General features: G+C 36.3%; 1 protein-coding gene across 1 annotated transcript in view; it reads right to left on the bottom strand.

Annotated features, from left to right (window-relative positions):
• Positions 1 to 16,959, bottom strand: part of LOC118829600 (cilia- and flagella-associated protein 43-like) — a 168,140-nt gene that overhangs the window by 142,829 nt on the left and 8,352 nt on the right. The window contains exon 7 of the mRNA XM_036736553.1: positions 10,111 to 10,261. Coding sequence (XP_036592448.1) covers positions 10,111 to 10,261 — 151 coding nt within the window. The remainder of the gene's footprint in view (positions 1 to 10,110; positions 10,262 to 16,959) is intronic.

The following is a 16,959-nucleotide window of genomic DNA, read 5'->3' as shown; positions in this document are numbered from 1 at the left end:
ATGTGAGATTTCTCATGATTTTATATGAGCTAAAACATAAAAATTTTCCCTAAGTCAAAAGCAAGGATGGGAAAGATGAATGAGAAAAAACCAACAGAATAGTAGAAGAATAGTAGAATAATCCCAACAGGCAGTTAGGTGGCACAGGGGATAGAGCACTGAGCTTGAAATTGGGAAGACACATGTTCATGAGTTCAAATCTGGCCCCAGACACTTACTAGTTGTAGCCTTAGGCAACTCACTTAGCCCTGTTGGCCTTGGTTTCTTTATGTGTAAAATGAGCTGGAAAAGGAAATGCCAAACCACTCCAGTGTCCTTGCCCAGAAAACCCCCAAATAGAGTCATGAAGAGTCTGACAAGACTGCAATAACTCAAAAACAACAACAGAATAATCTCAGGCAAAACGACTATCCTCAATAAAAAGAAAGTCCAAGTTAAAGAAATCTACATAACTCTTAATAAAAGACATAAGAAATTGTTGAAAATTGTTTTTAAGTTTGGATTAACAACTCAAGTAATAAGAACGATGAAGTGTTTATTGCATTCTGAGATAACAAAAGATACAAGTACTATAGTGATCAGTGTAAATGGACTAAACTCTGAAATAAAAAGATATACAAAGTAGATTTTTTTAAAAAAGAACTCAATAAATAGTAGTTTAGAGGAAACATTTCACAAAGAAAGATATAAAGAGACTAAAAATTAAATTTACCACATTACCACCAAATCAGGAAAAGCCACAGTAGCACTAGAAATATCAAACAAAACTAAATTCAAACTAAAAGAGATAAACAAGAGCACTATATTATGCTAAAATGTTCTATTAAAAATAAAAGTATATAAATTTTAAATACGTATGTATCTAACAAATCATCAGTAAAATTTAAAAAGAAAAAGTTCATACTTTTCCAAGACAAAATAGACAAAAGATAAACAATAGCAGAAGGTTTTAACACCCAACTAGCTTACCATAATTTTTTCAAAGATAAATAATAAAGAAATTGTGGAACCAAATAGAGTATTAACAAAATAGTCTTATACAAATATAGGAAACTCAATGAAAAAATAGAGAATTATAGTCTTTTCCAACACACATGGAACCTATATAAAAACCAATCACATTAGTCAAATAAATGAAATAGGTAAATTTAGAAAACCAGAAATTATACATGCTACATTCTAGATCATAATGCAACAAAATTAGTAGCAAATGATGATATAACAAGTAAAAGTTGCAGGCTCATATGGAACCTAAAAAATGACTTATTAAGTAATGGCTGAGTCAAAGCAAAAATTATAAAATGACTAAATACCAAAATGTCCAAGATGTGGCCAAACTAATACTCTATACTGACATTAGTAAATTTGTAGCTAAATATTCATATCCATAAGAAAGAGAAAGAAAAAGATTCACTTTGAAAACCTGGAATAGCAAGAAATATACCAACAAACAAATAGAAAATGAAAAATAATCAAGAGAATAATCAAAAAAAGAGATTGATACAATTTAAATTAAGTAAACAAATTGATAAATCAGAGCTGTTTTTAAGATTAATAATACTGATGAAAAGAGGGAAAATTCAGATTAACATAATTAAAATTGAGAAAGTTGATCCCACAGGCCAAATATACTATTTTTAATGAATAGAGATTATTATAAACCCTGAAGAAATACTTTGTGATAGCTCTAATTGTTATGAGTTTTTTCCTTGCATTAAGCTTCATCATTTCTGTAAAACTTCTACCTCTGCTTTTAGTTATACCTTCTGGACCCAAGCAGAACAAATCAAAACTCAGTTCTGCATGACAGTCCTTCAATTAGCTAGGATGCCCCCAAAGTAACTCTTTGCTAGGTTAAGCATTCCTAGTTCTTTCAACCAATCATTGTATGGCATAATCTCAAGAGCTCTGACCATCCTGGTCACTCTCCTGTGAACGTTCTCTGGTTTATCAATTTCCTCCTTAAAATGTGGCACCCAAAAAATGTGGCACAATATTCCATAGTCTGACCAGGGCATAGGAGTACAGGGCTTATCACTCCCTGTTCCTGAATTCTGTTGATGCCATGATTTATTCTTTAACCTACCAATTCTTTAGGATTTAGTCATTTAGTCTCCAAGTAATTTTTAATCCTTTCTTCAAAGTCATTTTATTGAATGTAGTTTTTATTACATGGTGGCCAGTATAAGATATATTTAATGTTTATGCTTTTCTGCATTCATTTGTGAGGTTTTGTGGCCTTATACGTGGTTAATTTTTGAAAAAGCACTATATAAAACAGAGAATTATATATATACATATATTCTTTTGTATTCTCATTCAACAATCACCAGAAGTCTATCATCTTTTTTTAAGTTCTATTGAAGTCATTAACTTCTTTCCTGTTTGTCTTGTTGTTAGATTTGTCTAGTTCTGAAAGAAGTACATTGAGGTAGCCCATGATTATAGTTTTACTGTCTATTTCTCACTACAATTCAAGTAGTTTTTCCTTTATATATTTAGATATTATGCCATTTGGTATGCATATATTATGCATTGATGTTGGTTCATTCTCTATATAGTCTTTAAGTATAATTAATATAATAATATATAAGTATAATTGCAAACATAATATGTCAGGATAATAACAATAAGCAGGGATAAGCTTTTCTTTTTATCTATTTTATTGTGTCTATTTTTGCTGCTGGTTTTCTGAAATCTATTTGAGCCTTTTTTAGCTCAACTAATAATAAATTGCTATAAAACACATAATAAAATTATAAGATGTATAATAAATTTCACTATAGTCTACTGTTAATTCTGTGAATCTTTAATTTTCAGTATATTTCTGACAAACAACATATTCAATTCTGCTTTCTAATCCATTCTGGTATACTCTTCTATTTTGTGGGAGTTCTTCTAAGAAACAGTTTCTCTTACAGTTCTACCCTGTATTCTCAATGTGGACATTCTATTGGAGAAACTTACTAAAAGTTCTTCCTAAGAACTGCCCAGTACTTTGGACATTTCCCGATTTCTTTGTCCTTCAAGATTTGTCCTATCTGGGGGAGCCAGATGATGGAATAAGCAGTATACCACCATAACTCTCCAATATTCACCTCCAAACGAATCCCAGAACAGCAAAACCAACAAAAAGGGTGAAACAATCTTTTAGCCTAAGAAACCTGGAAGATTGAAAAGAAATTCTCACTCAGGCAAAAGGGGAACACAGTCCAAGAAGGAAGTGGCCCAGTAAGCCAGCAGCAAGCCTCACCTCAGCAAACCAATAGGAGATCCTGAGCCCCAGTGCAATGGAGCAGGCAAACCCCAACACCAGGACTCACATGCCTCAGCATAGCCAGGTAACAGACAGACTCCAGCTCCAAAAACCACGACATGCTTCACTGTAGCCCCAGGCAAACAGGTAACCTCCATTGGGCAGACAGCCACAAGCTTCAGCGTAGTCCCAGGGAAATGCAGAAACACTCCACCAGACACCAGCACTATGACCTCCAGTTCAGCAACAGGTAAGCTTCCAGACTCCTATAGCCCCCAGACATGGATCCTCTAAGGACCTAGGGACAACATCAGAGCAGCACCAGGTAAACAGCCAGGGCCTGCAGCCCCTGGCACATGAAGCCTGAGACAGTGCTCATCCCAGGAACAAAGCTTAAATTTAAAAGAAAAGGAAAGATGAGCAAACAACAACAAAAAAGAATATGACAATAGAAAGTTATTATGGTAGCAGGGAATATCAAGACACAGGCTCAGAAGAGAAAACCCATGTCAAATCATACATGGGCAAAACCCCAAAGAAAAATAGGAAGTGGTCTCAAACAGTAAGAATTCATGCAAGAGCTCCAAAAGAAGCTTAAAATAATATAAGAGCAATAGAAGAAAAATTGGGAAAAGAAATGAGAATGATCCAAGAGAATTATGAAAAAAGTTAACAGCTTAGAAAAAGAAAACTCTTTAAAAAGTAGAATTGACCAAATGGAAAAGAAGATACAAAAATCCACTGAAGAAAAATTCCTTAAAAGTTAGAATTGGGCAAGTGGAAGCTAATGACTATATGAGACATCAAGAATCAATCAAACAAATTCAAAAGAGTGAAAAAAAAATAGAAGAAAATGTAAAATACCTCATTGGAAAAACAACTGACCTGGAAAATAGATCAGGAGAGACAATGTAAAATTACTGGACTACTGGAAAGCCATAATCAAAAGGAAGACCTGGACAGCACCTTTCAAGAATTACCAAGAAAAACTGCCCTGATATCCTGGAACTACAGGGCAAAATAGGCATTGAAAGATTCCACCGATCAGCTCAGGAAAAAGAGATCCCAAAATAAAAACTCCAAGGAACATTATAGCCAAATTTCAGAACTATGAGGTCAAGGGGAAAATATTGCAAGTGGCCAGAAATAAAAAAATCAAATATCAAGGAGCCACAATCAGGATTACATAGGACTTAATAGCTGCAATATTAAAGGATCTGAGGTCATGGAACATGATATTCTGGATGGCAAAGGAGCTAGAACTACAACCAAGAATCACCTATCCAGCGAAAGTAAGCATAATATTTCAAGGGAGGAAAATGGTCATTCAATGAAATAGAAGGATTTCAAGCTTTTATAAGGAGAAGACTAGAATTGAACAAAAAATCTGATCTCCAAAATCAAGACGCAAGAGAAGCCTAAGAAATGAAAAAAGGAGAAAGAAAACATAAGGGATTCAATGGAGCTAAACTGTTCACATCCCTACATGGGAAGATGATACTTGAAATTCTTAAAAATTGTACTACTGAAGATAGCGGCTGGAAAGCAGGGACTTGTGTGAGCTCCCACCCAGGTCCCTCCAAACACCTATAAAAATGGCTCTGAACAAATTCTAGAACTGCAGAACCCACGAAATAGCAGAGGGAAGCAGGGTTCCAGCCCAGGACAGCCTGGATGGTCGCTGGGTGAAGTCTATCGCAAATGGAGCTGGGAGTGGAGCAGAGCAGAGCCCAGCATGGGCCGCGCCTGGACCAACCAGACCAGAAGCCAGGCAGAACAGGCCCTAGTGCCCTGAATCAGTGAGCTGCGGCAGTTACCAGACTTCTCAACCCACAAACACCAAAGACAACAGAGAAGGTTAGTGGGAAAAGCTGCAGGGACAGAGTGAAAGGAGTTCACCGTTCGGCCACTGCCCCAGGGGCAGCAGAAGTGGTGCAGCTACAGAGCTACAGCTGTAGTTTCTTCTGGCTCCAGGCCCACCTGGTAGGAGGAATTAAGTGGCGAATCCAAGTGGGAGTGCAGATTCAGCTTAGATCTGAGTCCAGTCCGGGTTGGTGGTTCTTGGTGGAGGAGTAGCGCTGATGTGGCAGAGTTTGCTGTGTAGCTCTGAAAACAACAGCGCAGCCCCTCAAGCTTGGGACAAAGTACTTTATACTCTACAAGCAGTCATACCCCAACAAAAAACTCAAGGGTCAAGTAAGTTGGCTGGGAACATGGCCAGGCAGCAAAAACGGGCTCAGATTCAGACTCAGACTTTGGAATCTTTCTTTGGTGACAAAGAAGACCAAAACATACAGACAGAAGAAGTCAACAAAGTCAAAGAGCCTACATTAAAAGCCTCCAAGACAAACACGAACTGGTCTCAGGCCATGGAAGAGCTCAAAAAGGATTTGGAAAAGCAAGTTAGAGAAGTAGAGGAAAAATTGGGAAGAGAAATGAGAGTGATGTGAGAAAGCCATGAAAAACAAGTCAATGACTTGCTAAAGGAGACCAAAAAAATACTGAAGAAAATAACACCTAAAAAAATAGGCTATTTCAAATGACAAAAGAGCTCCAAAAAGCCAATGAGGAGAAAAATGCCTTGAAAGGCAGAATTAGCCAAATGGAAAAGGAGGTCCAAAAGACCACTGAAGAAAATACTACCTTAAAAATTAGATTGGAGCAAGTGGAATCTAGTGACATTATGAGAAATCGAGATATTATAAAACAGAACCAAAGGAATGAAAAAGTGGAAGACAATGTGAAATATCTCATTGGAAAAACCACTGACCTGGAAAATAGATCCAGGAGAGATAATTTAAAAATTAGTGGACTACCTGAAAGTCAGGATCAAAAAAAGAGCCTAGATATCATCTTTCAAGAAATTATCAAGGAGAACTGCCCTGATATTCTAGAACCAGAGGGTAAAATAGAAAGTGAAAGAATTCAACAATTGCCTCCTGAAAAAGATCCCAGAAAGAAGACTCCTAGGAACATTGTTGCCAAATTCCTGAGCTCCCAGATCAAGGAGAAAATACTTCAAGCAGCCAGAAAGAAACAATTTGAGTGCTGTGGAAACACAATCAGGATAATACAAGATCTAGCAGCTTCTACATTAAGGGATTGAAGGGCGTGGACTATGATATTCTTGAAGTCAGTGGAGCTAGGATTAAAACCAAGAATCACCTACCCAGCAAAACTTAGTATCATGCTCCAAGGCAAAATATGGATTTTCAATACAATAGAGGACTTTCAAGCTTTCTCAGTCAAAAGACCAGAGCTGAATATAAAATTTGACTTTCAAACACAAGAATCAAGAGAAGCATGAAAAGGTAAACAAGAAAGAGAAATCATAAGGGACTTACTAAAGATGAGCTGTTTTGTTTATATTCCTACATGGAAAGATGATGTGTATAATTCATGAGACCACAGTATTAGAGTAGCTGAAAGGGAATATACATATATAGAGAGACAGAGGGCACAGGGTGAGTTGAATATGAAGGGATGATATCTAAAAAAATAAAATCAAATTAAGGGATGAGAGAGGAATATATTGAGAGAGGGAGAAAGGGAGAGATAGAATGGGGTAAATTATCTCATATAAAAGTGGTGAGAAAAAGCAGTTCTGTAGGAAGGGAAGAGGGGGCAGGTGAGGGGGAATGAGTGAATCTTGCTCTCATCAGAATTGACCTGAGGAGGGAATAACATACACACTCAATTGGGTATCTTACCCCACAGGAAAGAAGGAGGAAGGAGATAAAAAAGTGGGGATATAGAAGGGAGGGCAGATAGGGGGAGGAGGTAATCAAAAACAAACACATTTGAAAAGGGACAGGGTCAAGGGAGAAAATTCAATAAAGGGGGATAGGATAGGAAGGAGCAAACTATAGTTAGTCTTTCACAACATGAGTATTGTGGAAGGGTTTTACATAATGATACACATGTGGCCTATATGGAATTGCTTGCCTTCTTTGGGAGGGTGGGTGGGGAGGGAAGAGGGGAGAGAATTTGGGACTCAAAGTTTTAAAAACAGATGTTCAAAAAAAAGTTTTTGCATGCAACTAGGAAATAAGATGTACAGGTAATGGGGCATAGAAATCTATCTTGCCCTCCAAGAAAGTAAGGGAAAAGGGAATGGGGGGGGGAGTGGGGTGACAGAAGGGAGGGGTGACTGGGGAACAGGACAACCAGAATATATGCCATCTTGGAGTGGGGGGAGGGTAGAAATGGGGAGAAAATTTGTAATTCAAAGTCTTGTGAAAATCAATGCTGAAAACTAAAAATATTAAATAAATAAATAATCCGAAAAATTGTACTACTAATAGTACATCTAGAAGGAATATACACACAGAGTATGGGTATAAGGTGAATTTGAGGGAATAACATTTAAAAAAAATAAGGGATGAAAAAGAGGAGTACACTGGTTGCAGAAGGAAGGGAGAGGTAGAATGGGGTAAATTATTTCACATGAAGAGGCACGAAAAATCTATTACAGTAGAGGGGAAGATGAGGGGATGGGCAATGGGCATCACTTAAACCTTTCATCAGTATTGGCTAAGAGGGAATAATATGCACAATTAGTTGAATATTGAAATCTATCTTACCCAACAGGGAAGTAGGAGGGGAGGAGATTAATTAAAAGGGTAGGGAGAGACTGACAGAAGGGGAAGACAGATCAGGGGAACTGGTAGACAGAAGCAAAATACTGTTAAGGAGGGAAAGGGTAAAAGGAGAGAGAGGACAAACAGGAGGAAAAATAGGATGGAGGGGGAAGTACACAGTTAGGAATCACAACTATGAATGTGAATGGGTTGAACTCTCCCAGATCAAAAACCAGAATTTTACAATACGTTGTTTACAAGAAACATACTTGAAGCAGAAAGACATGCACAGAGTAAAGGTAAGAGGCTAGAGCAGAATCTATTACGCTTCAGCTGAATTTTTAAAAAAAGAGCAGAAGTAGGGATCCTAATCTCAGACAAAGAAAATGCAAAAATAGAATACAAGCCATTTCCCAATTGATAAATGTTCAAAGGATATGAACAGGCAGTTTTCAGATGAAGAAAACAAAACTATCTAAAGGCATATGAAGAAGTGCTCTAAATCACTTTTGATCAGAGAAATGCAAATTAAAACAACTCTGAGGTATTACCTCATACCTATGAGATTGGCTAACATGACAGAAAAGGAAAATGATAATAAATGTTGGAGAGGATATGGGAAAATTGGGACACTGACGCACTATTGGCAGAGCTGTGAACGGATCCAACCATTCTGAAGAACAACTTGAAACTACGTTCAAAAGTCAACCAAACTGTGCATACCCTTTGACTCAGCAATACCACTTCTAGGTCTGTATCCCAAAGAAGTCATAAAAAAGGGAAAAGGACCTACATGTGGAAAAATACTTATACCAGCCCTCTTCATGGTGGCAAAATATTGGAAATTGATTGGAAATTGGATGCCCATCAATTGGGGAATGACTGAACAAGCTGTGGTATATGAATGTAATGGAATACTATTGTGCAATAAGAAATGATGAATGGGTAGATTTCAGAAAAACCTGGAAAGACTTATATGAACTGATACAAAGTGAAATGTGCAGAAACAGGAAAACATTGTACACAGCATTAGCCACATTGGGTGATGATCAACTATGAATGACTCAGCTCTTCTCAGCAACACAGTGATCCAAGACAAGTACAAAGGACTCATGAAGGAAAATGCTATCCAGATCCACACAAAGAACGGATGGACTTTGAATTCAGATCAAAGAACACTTTTTTCACTTACTTTATTCTTCTTAATGGTTTTTTTTTCTTTTGATCTGTTTCTTCTTTCACAACAGTGACTAACATGGAAATATGTTCTATATGATAGCACATGTATAACCTATATCAAATTGTCTAACATTTTAAGAAAAGGGAAGAGGAGGGAGGGAGAAAAATTTGGAACTTAAAATCTTGTAAAAATGAATGCTAAAAATTGTCTTGACATATAATTGGGAAAATACTATTTAAAATTTTTTTTAATTTGTCTTATCTGTCCTCTTGTCCTATGTACCTTTACTTCCCTCAAGGCTTTAATCAGATGACTAATATAATAAAGTAATTCTAGCTAGTGAAGCTTTTTAAAATAGAAAAGAATGTAGTAATCTTAAGGTAGGATCATATTTACTATAACCACATCATGGTTACAAAAGTGTATTATTCTCTCAAAGGGGAAAAACTCATCCAATATTAAGGAATATACACAAAATGAAGTTCCTTAGAGTCAGTTTCCCAGAAAATTTGAAAGTTGGAAGGCACCTTATTAACCATCAAGACCAACCCATTCACAAATAGAATCTCCACCATAAAAAAACCTGAGAAATGGGTGTTCGTCCTTTGCTTGAGAACCTCCAAGGAAGGGGTCTAATTTTAAACTATAGGTTATATTGCCATATTCCAAATGAGTTTTTTAAAACCTCATTTACTTGGTGCTTTTTGATATTCAAAGCATTTTGCATCTATTACTTAATATGAGCTGTACAACAGTCCCATGAGTTAGCAGATTTATTATCCCTATTTTATAGAATGAACTGGTAAAAATAACAGAGTTGGTCAGGAATATGTATAAGCTCTATGAAAAGAGAGATAATATCTTATTTACCTCTCCTCCTAGCACAACACTCTAACTATATGTGCTTTACAAATATTGTTGAATTAAATTGCATCCAAAGAGTTATACTGAAATATTAATAGTAATCTTCAAAGGCTTAGTAAACTCCTATGTTTGACCATATCCTTATAATTCAACTTCTAAGGTAATTTTTCTGTGCCAACCCAAGTACAATATAACATGGATTGGATAATCTTGAATATAGTTGTAATTACCCTGAATGTTTCTGCTTCTACACCAGCTAGCCCAGCAATGGAACAAATTAGTAGTGCAGGTCCATAAACAGTATCTTTAAAATCTGTGTAACAGAACATTCCTTTTGTTTCATCAATATATGTCCCATCTTCTGCAGGTAGGTTTACTGATCTAACGAAACAGAAAGAACCATTACATTAAGTAAAACTATCATTAATGGAAAATAATACTGTATAGCCTAATTTTTATATGTCTTAAAACAATAAAATATATTCTTTTTCACTAGTTCCTATATAAATTATAAAAGAATCTATAAATCACCATTATGAATTAGACAAAGAGAATTTTCAAGGGTATGAGAAAAGTAATCTAGACAGCCCCTATTAAATTGACTAGTATATCTACTTTTCAAGTTGATACTTGAATTTTTATCAGAATGTTCAGTTTCAAATTTGCAATTCAGAATCTGACCAACAAAGTTTATTTCTAAACCTGTTAGCTTAGCTCTCCCCAACAGCTACTTCAGCATTTCTCAAGGTTCTGAAATGGCATTTTGCAAAAAAAAAAAATCATCTTCAAAAAGTAAATGTGGGGGAGTACCCATCAATTAGGGAATGGCTGCACAAGTTATGGTATATGAATGTGATGAAATACAACTGTGCTATAAGAAAAGATGAAGGGGATGATTTCAGAAAAACCTCTGAAGACTTGTACAAACTAACGCAAAGCGAAGTGAGAACAAGGAAAACAATTTATACAATAACAGTAATATTATAAAGACAAATAACTTTACTTAGGAATTCAGATCAACATAAGAGCCAACTGCAATTCCAGAAGACTCATTATGAAACATGCTGCCACCTCTCCTGAGAGGAAGGTGATGGACTCAGAATACAAATTGAGGCATTTTGGTTTCTTTGTTTTTTCGGACATGACAAATGTGGGGATTTGTTTTGACTATACATGCATGTAGGATGTTTTTTCTTACTTTCTCAGTGGGGGTGGAAAGTGAAACGTGGGAGAGAAACAATTTGTAGCTAAAAAAACTGAATTTTAAGAAAAAAATCAATGCTTACATTCAGTTCAACAGACATTTATTAAGCACCTAATGTATACAAAGCATTGTTTAAAATATTAAAGATACAAAGACAGTGAAATAGTCTCTAACCCTGAATCCAATCCAATCCAATAAACATTTATCAGGCACCTACTTTTAGGCAGTGTGCTAAGCACTGGAGATACAATTAATTTTTCTAAAAGGACAGTCCCTCCCCTCAAGAAACTTACAATCCAATGCAGTGAGATGAGACACAAAAGGAAGCAGGAAAGGAAGAGGAGACAGAAAAGACCTGGGGAGTGCCCAGCACCAGGGACATATTGTTCCATGGAGTTGAAATCAGGCAGAATAGCAGATGCACAGTAGAGTAAGGATCATCTCCACCACACACCTATACTTCATTATGACTCATGGGCTGCTAAATGGAGCTTGAAAAAAACCATGAAACTATGTAGTTTCATTACAAATTTATATAATCCACTAGCAATGAGGCCAGCCACTATAGCAAGGCAATCATTCTGCTCCAGAATAGATAAAGCACTGGGCCTGGAATCAGAAAGAGCTGAGTTCGAATCTAGACTCAAGACACTAACTGTGTGACCATGGACAAATCATTTAACTTCTGCCTCAGTTTCTTCAACTATCAAGTGCGGATAATAACAGCACCTACCTCCCAGGATTGTTGTGAGGATCAAATAGGATAATGTTTATAAAGTGCACAGTACCTGCCACATAGTATTCCCTTCCTTCCCTCTACCCCTTCCTTCCTAATCAATTTGCTATCACATTCTCTATAGCAACAAATCCAAACCTATCCTCAAACCTTCCAAGTCGCCCCACACCTCACCCTCTCAGATAAGACCTCACCTGAAATTTCACCAAAAAAAATGGAGCCATTCTACAAGAAATCACATTTCTTCTCTCCTCCTCATCTCACGTCTATCAGACATCTTCACAGTCTCCTTTTACACTCTGGTCTAGCCTGGAGAGGTAGCCTTTCTCCTGGTCAAGGCCAACCTTGACAAGGTTGAGCTACTTCAACCGTAAAATGGGGATAACAGCACCTACCTTGCAGGGTTGCTGTGAGGATCAAGTGAGATATTTGTAAAAAAAAAACCAAACACTTAGAACAGTACCTGGCACAAAGTAGGTATTATATAAATGCTTATTCCCTTCCCCTTCCTCCTTTCACCCTCCCTTCCCCATCTTCTCTAGAAGACTGCCCCCGCTATCATCCACAATATCTCTTTCTCTCTAGTCTTCACTCCCTCCCTAACTATTGGCTCCTTCTCTGTTGCCAAAAAACATGCCCACGTCTCCTCCATCCTTAAAAAAAAGCCTTCTTTGATCCAACCATCCCTGTTGGCTATCATCCTATATCTTCTCTCTCTTCTTAGCCCTCTGTAATCTGGCTTCTGACATCATCATTCAACTGAAACTTCCCTCTTTAAAGTTACCAAATCTAATGGCCTTTTCTCAGTCTTCATCCTTCTTGATCTCTGCAGTATTTGAAACTGTTGACTGCAAACTCCTGGATACTTTCTCCTCTGTAGGTTTTTGTGACCCTGCTCTCTCCTGGTTTTCCTACTACCTACCTGATTGCTTTTTCTTTTTCTCTCCTCTGTTGATTCTCTGTCATGCCTACTAACTCTAGGTTTCCCTCAAGGTTCTGTCCTAAGTACACCTCTCCTTTTGTTTTATATTAACTCACTTAGTGAGCACATCAGCTCCCATTAACTCAATTATCATCACTATGCAAATGATTCTTAGATCTATATATCTAGCCCTAGAATCTTGAATTGGATGTCCTAAACGCATCTCTAATTCAACAAGTCCAAAACATAATTGTCTTTACCCCAAACTCTTCCCTCTTGTGAATGCCCCTAGAACTGTGAAGGGCATCACTATCGTCCCAGTTATGCAAGCTCCCAACATTGGTGTCATCCTTGACTCCCCCACATGTCTAATCTATTGTCAAAATAGATTACATTGTTTGTATAGGCCTCTTCTCTCCTCTCACACAGTCAACAGTCTAGTTCAGGACTTCATCACCTCTTGTATAGACTACCAAAGTACTTCCCTGCCTTCCTGTCTCCCTCCATGCCAATCAATCCTCCACTCATTCCTAAAGTGAACATCTAAGTATGTTATCCCCAGACCCAACTAAACTCCAGTGGCTCCATGTTACTTCTAGATTCAAATCTGAACTCTTCTGCTGATTTTTTTTTCTTTCTATAATCTGTATCCTTACCTTTATTCTCCTCCACACCTCTATGATCGAGTCGCAATGGTCTACTTGCTGTTCCATCTCCATGCCTTTGCACTGGCTATTATCAGCAAGGGGAAATTTTCTCCACCTTTACCTCTAAGTTTCTCTGGCTTTCTTCAAGCCCCAACTAAATTCCATTTTCTGCAAAGAAGTCTTTCCTTTTCCAGTTGCTAGTGTTTTCATCTATAATATTTAACTTCTATCTATTCAATATATACCTGTATATTCTGCATATACCTGTATAGACCTAGCTATTTGAGGGCAATGACTATTTTTCCTATGGCTTAGCAAAGTATCCTCCATATAACGAACATATAATAAAAGCTCGTTGACTAACTAAATAAGCATAGACAAAGTAGAGATACTTTTTGAGGATGATATTCTGGAAAACTACCATTTATATAGTGCCTTATGGTTTGCAAAGTGTTTTATATTTTATCCCATTTGATCCTCAAAACAGCCCTGGTAAGTAGGTGCTATGATTATCTCCAATTTATAATTGAGGAAATTAAGGCTGAGAAAGGTTAAGCGAGTTGGCCAGGGTTACATGCATTGGTGGGATTCAGCTCGTTCCCACTGGTTCGGGGTACCTAATTTTAGGTTGAGTTCAGCTAACCAGTTGTTAGCAGGAGCGGGGCCTGTACATGCCATGTCAGCGTCAGCACCTTGGCTAGGTTCTGTGGAGAACCAGCTGTTAATTTATTTGAATCCCACCACTGGTTACATGGGTAGTAAAAGTTAAACTCGTGGGTACTAGAAGTTTAAATCATATCTTCCTCATTCAAGTCCAGCATTCCATCTATCCTGCCCTTCCACTTTTAGAGGACCCTAGAAATGCCACCAAAATGAGCCAAAACAACAACTACAATAAAGTGGCAGGATATAAAATAAACCCATAAAATCATTAACCTTTCTATATACTAATAAAACACCATAGAAAACAGATAGAAAAAGAAATTCCATTCAAAATAAGTACAGAATGTATAAAATATCACGGATTTCATCTAGAAAAGCACAAAAATTCTATTTATACCACAAAACATTTTACAGAAATAAAGGAAGATTTAACTATTTGGATAGTAACTACTCATTCCAATACAATCAAAATGATAATACTACCTAAATAAATTTAGTTCCATACCCATAAATCTACCAACGGGTTGCTTTATAGAATTAGACAAAATAATTACAAAATTTATCTGGAGGCACAAAATTTGGGCAATCTCATGGGAAATCATAGAAAAAAATCTGGAGGGGAAGGAACCCTACCAGCAACATATATTACATTATAGAGTTATAGATTTAGAGCTAAAAGGGACCTCAAAGGTCATTTAATTTAGCCCAACAATTTCATTTTATAGAGGAGGAAAGTTGGGTCCATGGAAGTGGTGATGTGCCCAAGATTATACTGGTACTAAGTAATCTAAGGTGGCAGTTGAACCTAGAACCTCTGACACCAAAGTCAAAAAGCATTTTCCACTGGAAGAGAAATATATTGGAAGTGAATGTGATGTAAAGGTGAAAGACATTAATGAAAATAGAATAAAATAAACGGTCCATTTAAAAGGGAGGCTACTTGTAAAAACATGTAACACTATGGAAGTAGAATATAGCACACTTCTATGTTATGGTAGACACAATGGATTTTCCATGACTAAGTACATGAAAAGGTGTTTGAGCTAAAATAAACTGAATTTTCCTTAGTAAAGATAATAAAGATTAAACAAATTAAACAAATTCATTTTATAACAAATTTCCTCCTGAAATTTATGAATTTAGTCAATATTTTGGGAAAACTGAGTAATCGATGCATAATGTTCAAGCTGATCTTCTGATCCAGAAAGATAAAGAAACTATATTTACAAAAAAGCTTGAATTATGGATATTTTGATATGTTTAATAATTTTTGAAATACCTACCCTACAAAAATAAATAGACCTGCTTATTAATCAACACCAACCTAAAGAGCCAATTCTTATTTTATTTTAAAGACCCAGACATTTCTTTTTTTTAAAAAATTATTTATTTTTAGTTTTCAACTTTCACCTTTATAAGAATTTGAGTTATAAATTTTGCCCCCTCCTTCCCTTCTCTTCTCCCCAAGATGGCATGCAATCTGATATAGGCTATAAATATGCAATCATATTAAACATATTTCTACATCAGTAATGTAGTGAAAGAAGACAGAACAAAAGGGAAAAACCATGAGGAAGAAAAAAGAGAGAGAAAATAGTATGTTTTTATCTGCATTCAGATTCCAGAGTTCTTTCCCTGGACGTGGATAGAATTTTCCATCATGAGTCTTTTGCAATCGTCTTACATCATTGCATTGCTGAGGAATGCTAAGTCTATCAAAGTTGGTTATCACACAATGTTGCTTTTACTGTGTACAATGTTCTCCTGGTTCTGCTCACTTCACTCAGCATCAGTTCATAGAAGTCTTTCCAGGTTTTTCTGAAATCTGCTTGCTCATCATTCTTATAGTACAATAGTATTCCATTACATTCATATACCACAGCATGTTCAACCATTTCCCAATCGATGGGCATCCCCTCAATTTGCCACCACAAAAAGAGCTGCTATAAATACGTTTTTACATGTGGGTCCCATTTGTATAATCTCTTTGGGATACAGACCTAGAGGCAGTATTGCTAGGTCAAAGGGTATGCACATTTTTATAGTACTTTAGGCATAGTTCCAAATTGCTGTCCAGAATGGTTGGATCAGTTCACAACTCTACCAACAATGCATTAGTGTATTTCTCAAATTTCCCACCTCTTCTCCAACATTTATCATTTTCCTGTTTTGTCATGTTAGCCAATATGATAGGTGTGATGTGATACCTCAGAGTTGTTTTAATTTGCATTTCTCTAATCAAGTGATTTAGGGCATTTTTTCATATTACTATAGATAGCTTTAATTTCTTCACATGAAAACTGTCTGTTCATATCCTTTGACCATTTATGAATTGAGAAATGACTTATATTCTTAAAATTTGACTCAGTTCTCTATATATTTTAGAAATGAGGCCTTTATCAGAAACACTGGCTGTAAAAATTGTTTCCCAACTTTCTGCTTCCCTTCTAATCTTGGTTACACTGGCTTTGTTTGTGCAAAAACTTTATTTAGTGTAATCAAAATTATCCATTTTGCATTTCATAATGTTCTCTATCTCTTATTTGGTCATAAATTCTTCTGTTCACCATAGATCTTATAGGTAAACTCTTCCTTGCTCTCCTAATTTGTTTATAAGACCTAGATACTTCTAAATATAAATGGATAAGGAAGTCATTTACATGGGGAAAATATAATACATTTGATCTTCCTCCAGACTGGTCTTGTTATAGTGTATTGAAAAGAAATATTTGAACCTGAACATTTTATGTTTTGGCTACAAGTGAACTGAGTCCTCCAGTTTATTAAATGGTAACGGATTTTTTACAACCATTTTTTCTGTGAAACAGGATTTTCTACTGCAGCTGTTATAAGACAAAATATGGGTCTGAATTAGTGGCTCAAAAAGAACAAGTAGTAACATCATCA

This window comes from Trichosurus vulpecula, chromosome 8, assembly GCF_011100635.1.
Source record: "Trichosurus vulpecula isolate mTriVul1 chromosome 8, mTriVul1.pri, whole genome shotgun sequence".
NCBI classification, from domain to species: Eukaryota; Metazoa; Chordata; class Mammalia; order Diprotodontia; family Phalangeridae; genus Trichosurus; species Trichosurus vulpecula.
This window is presented reverse-complemented; position numbering and strand designations above follow the sequence as displayed.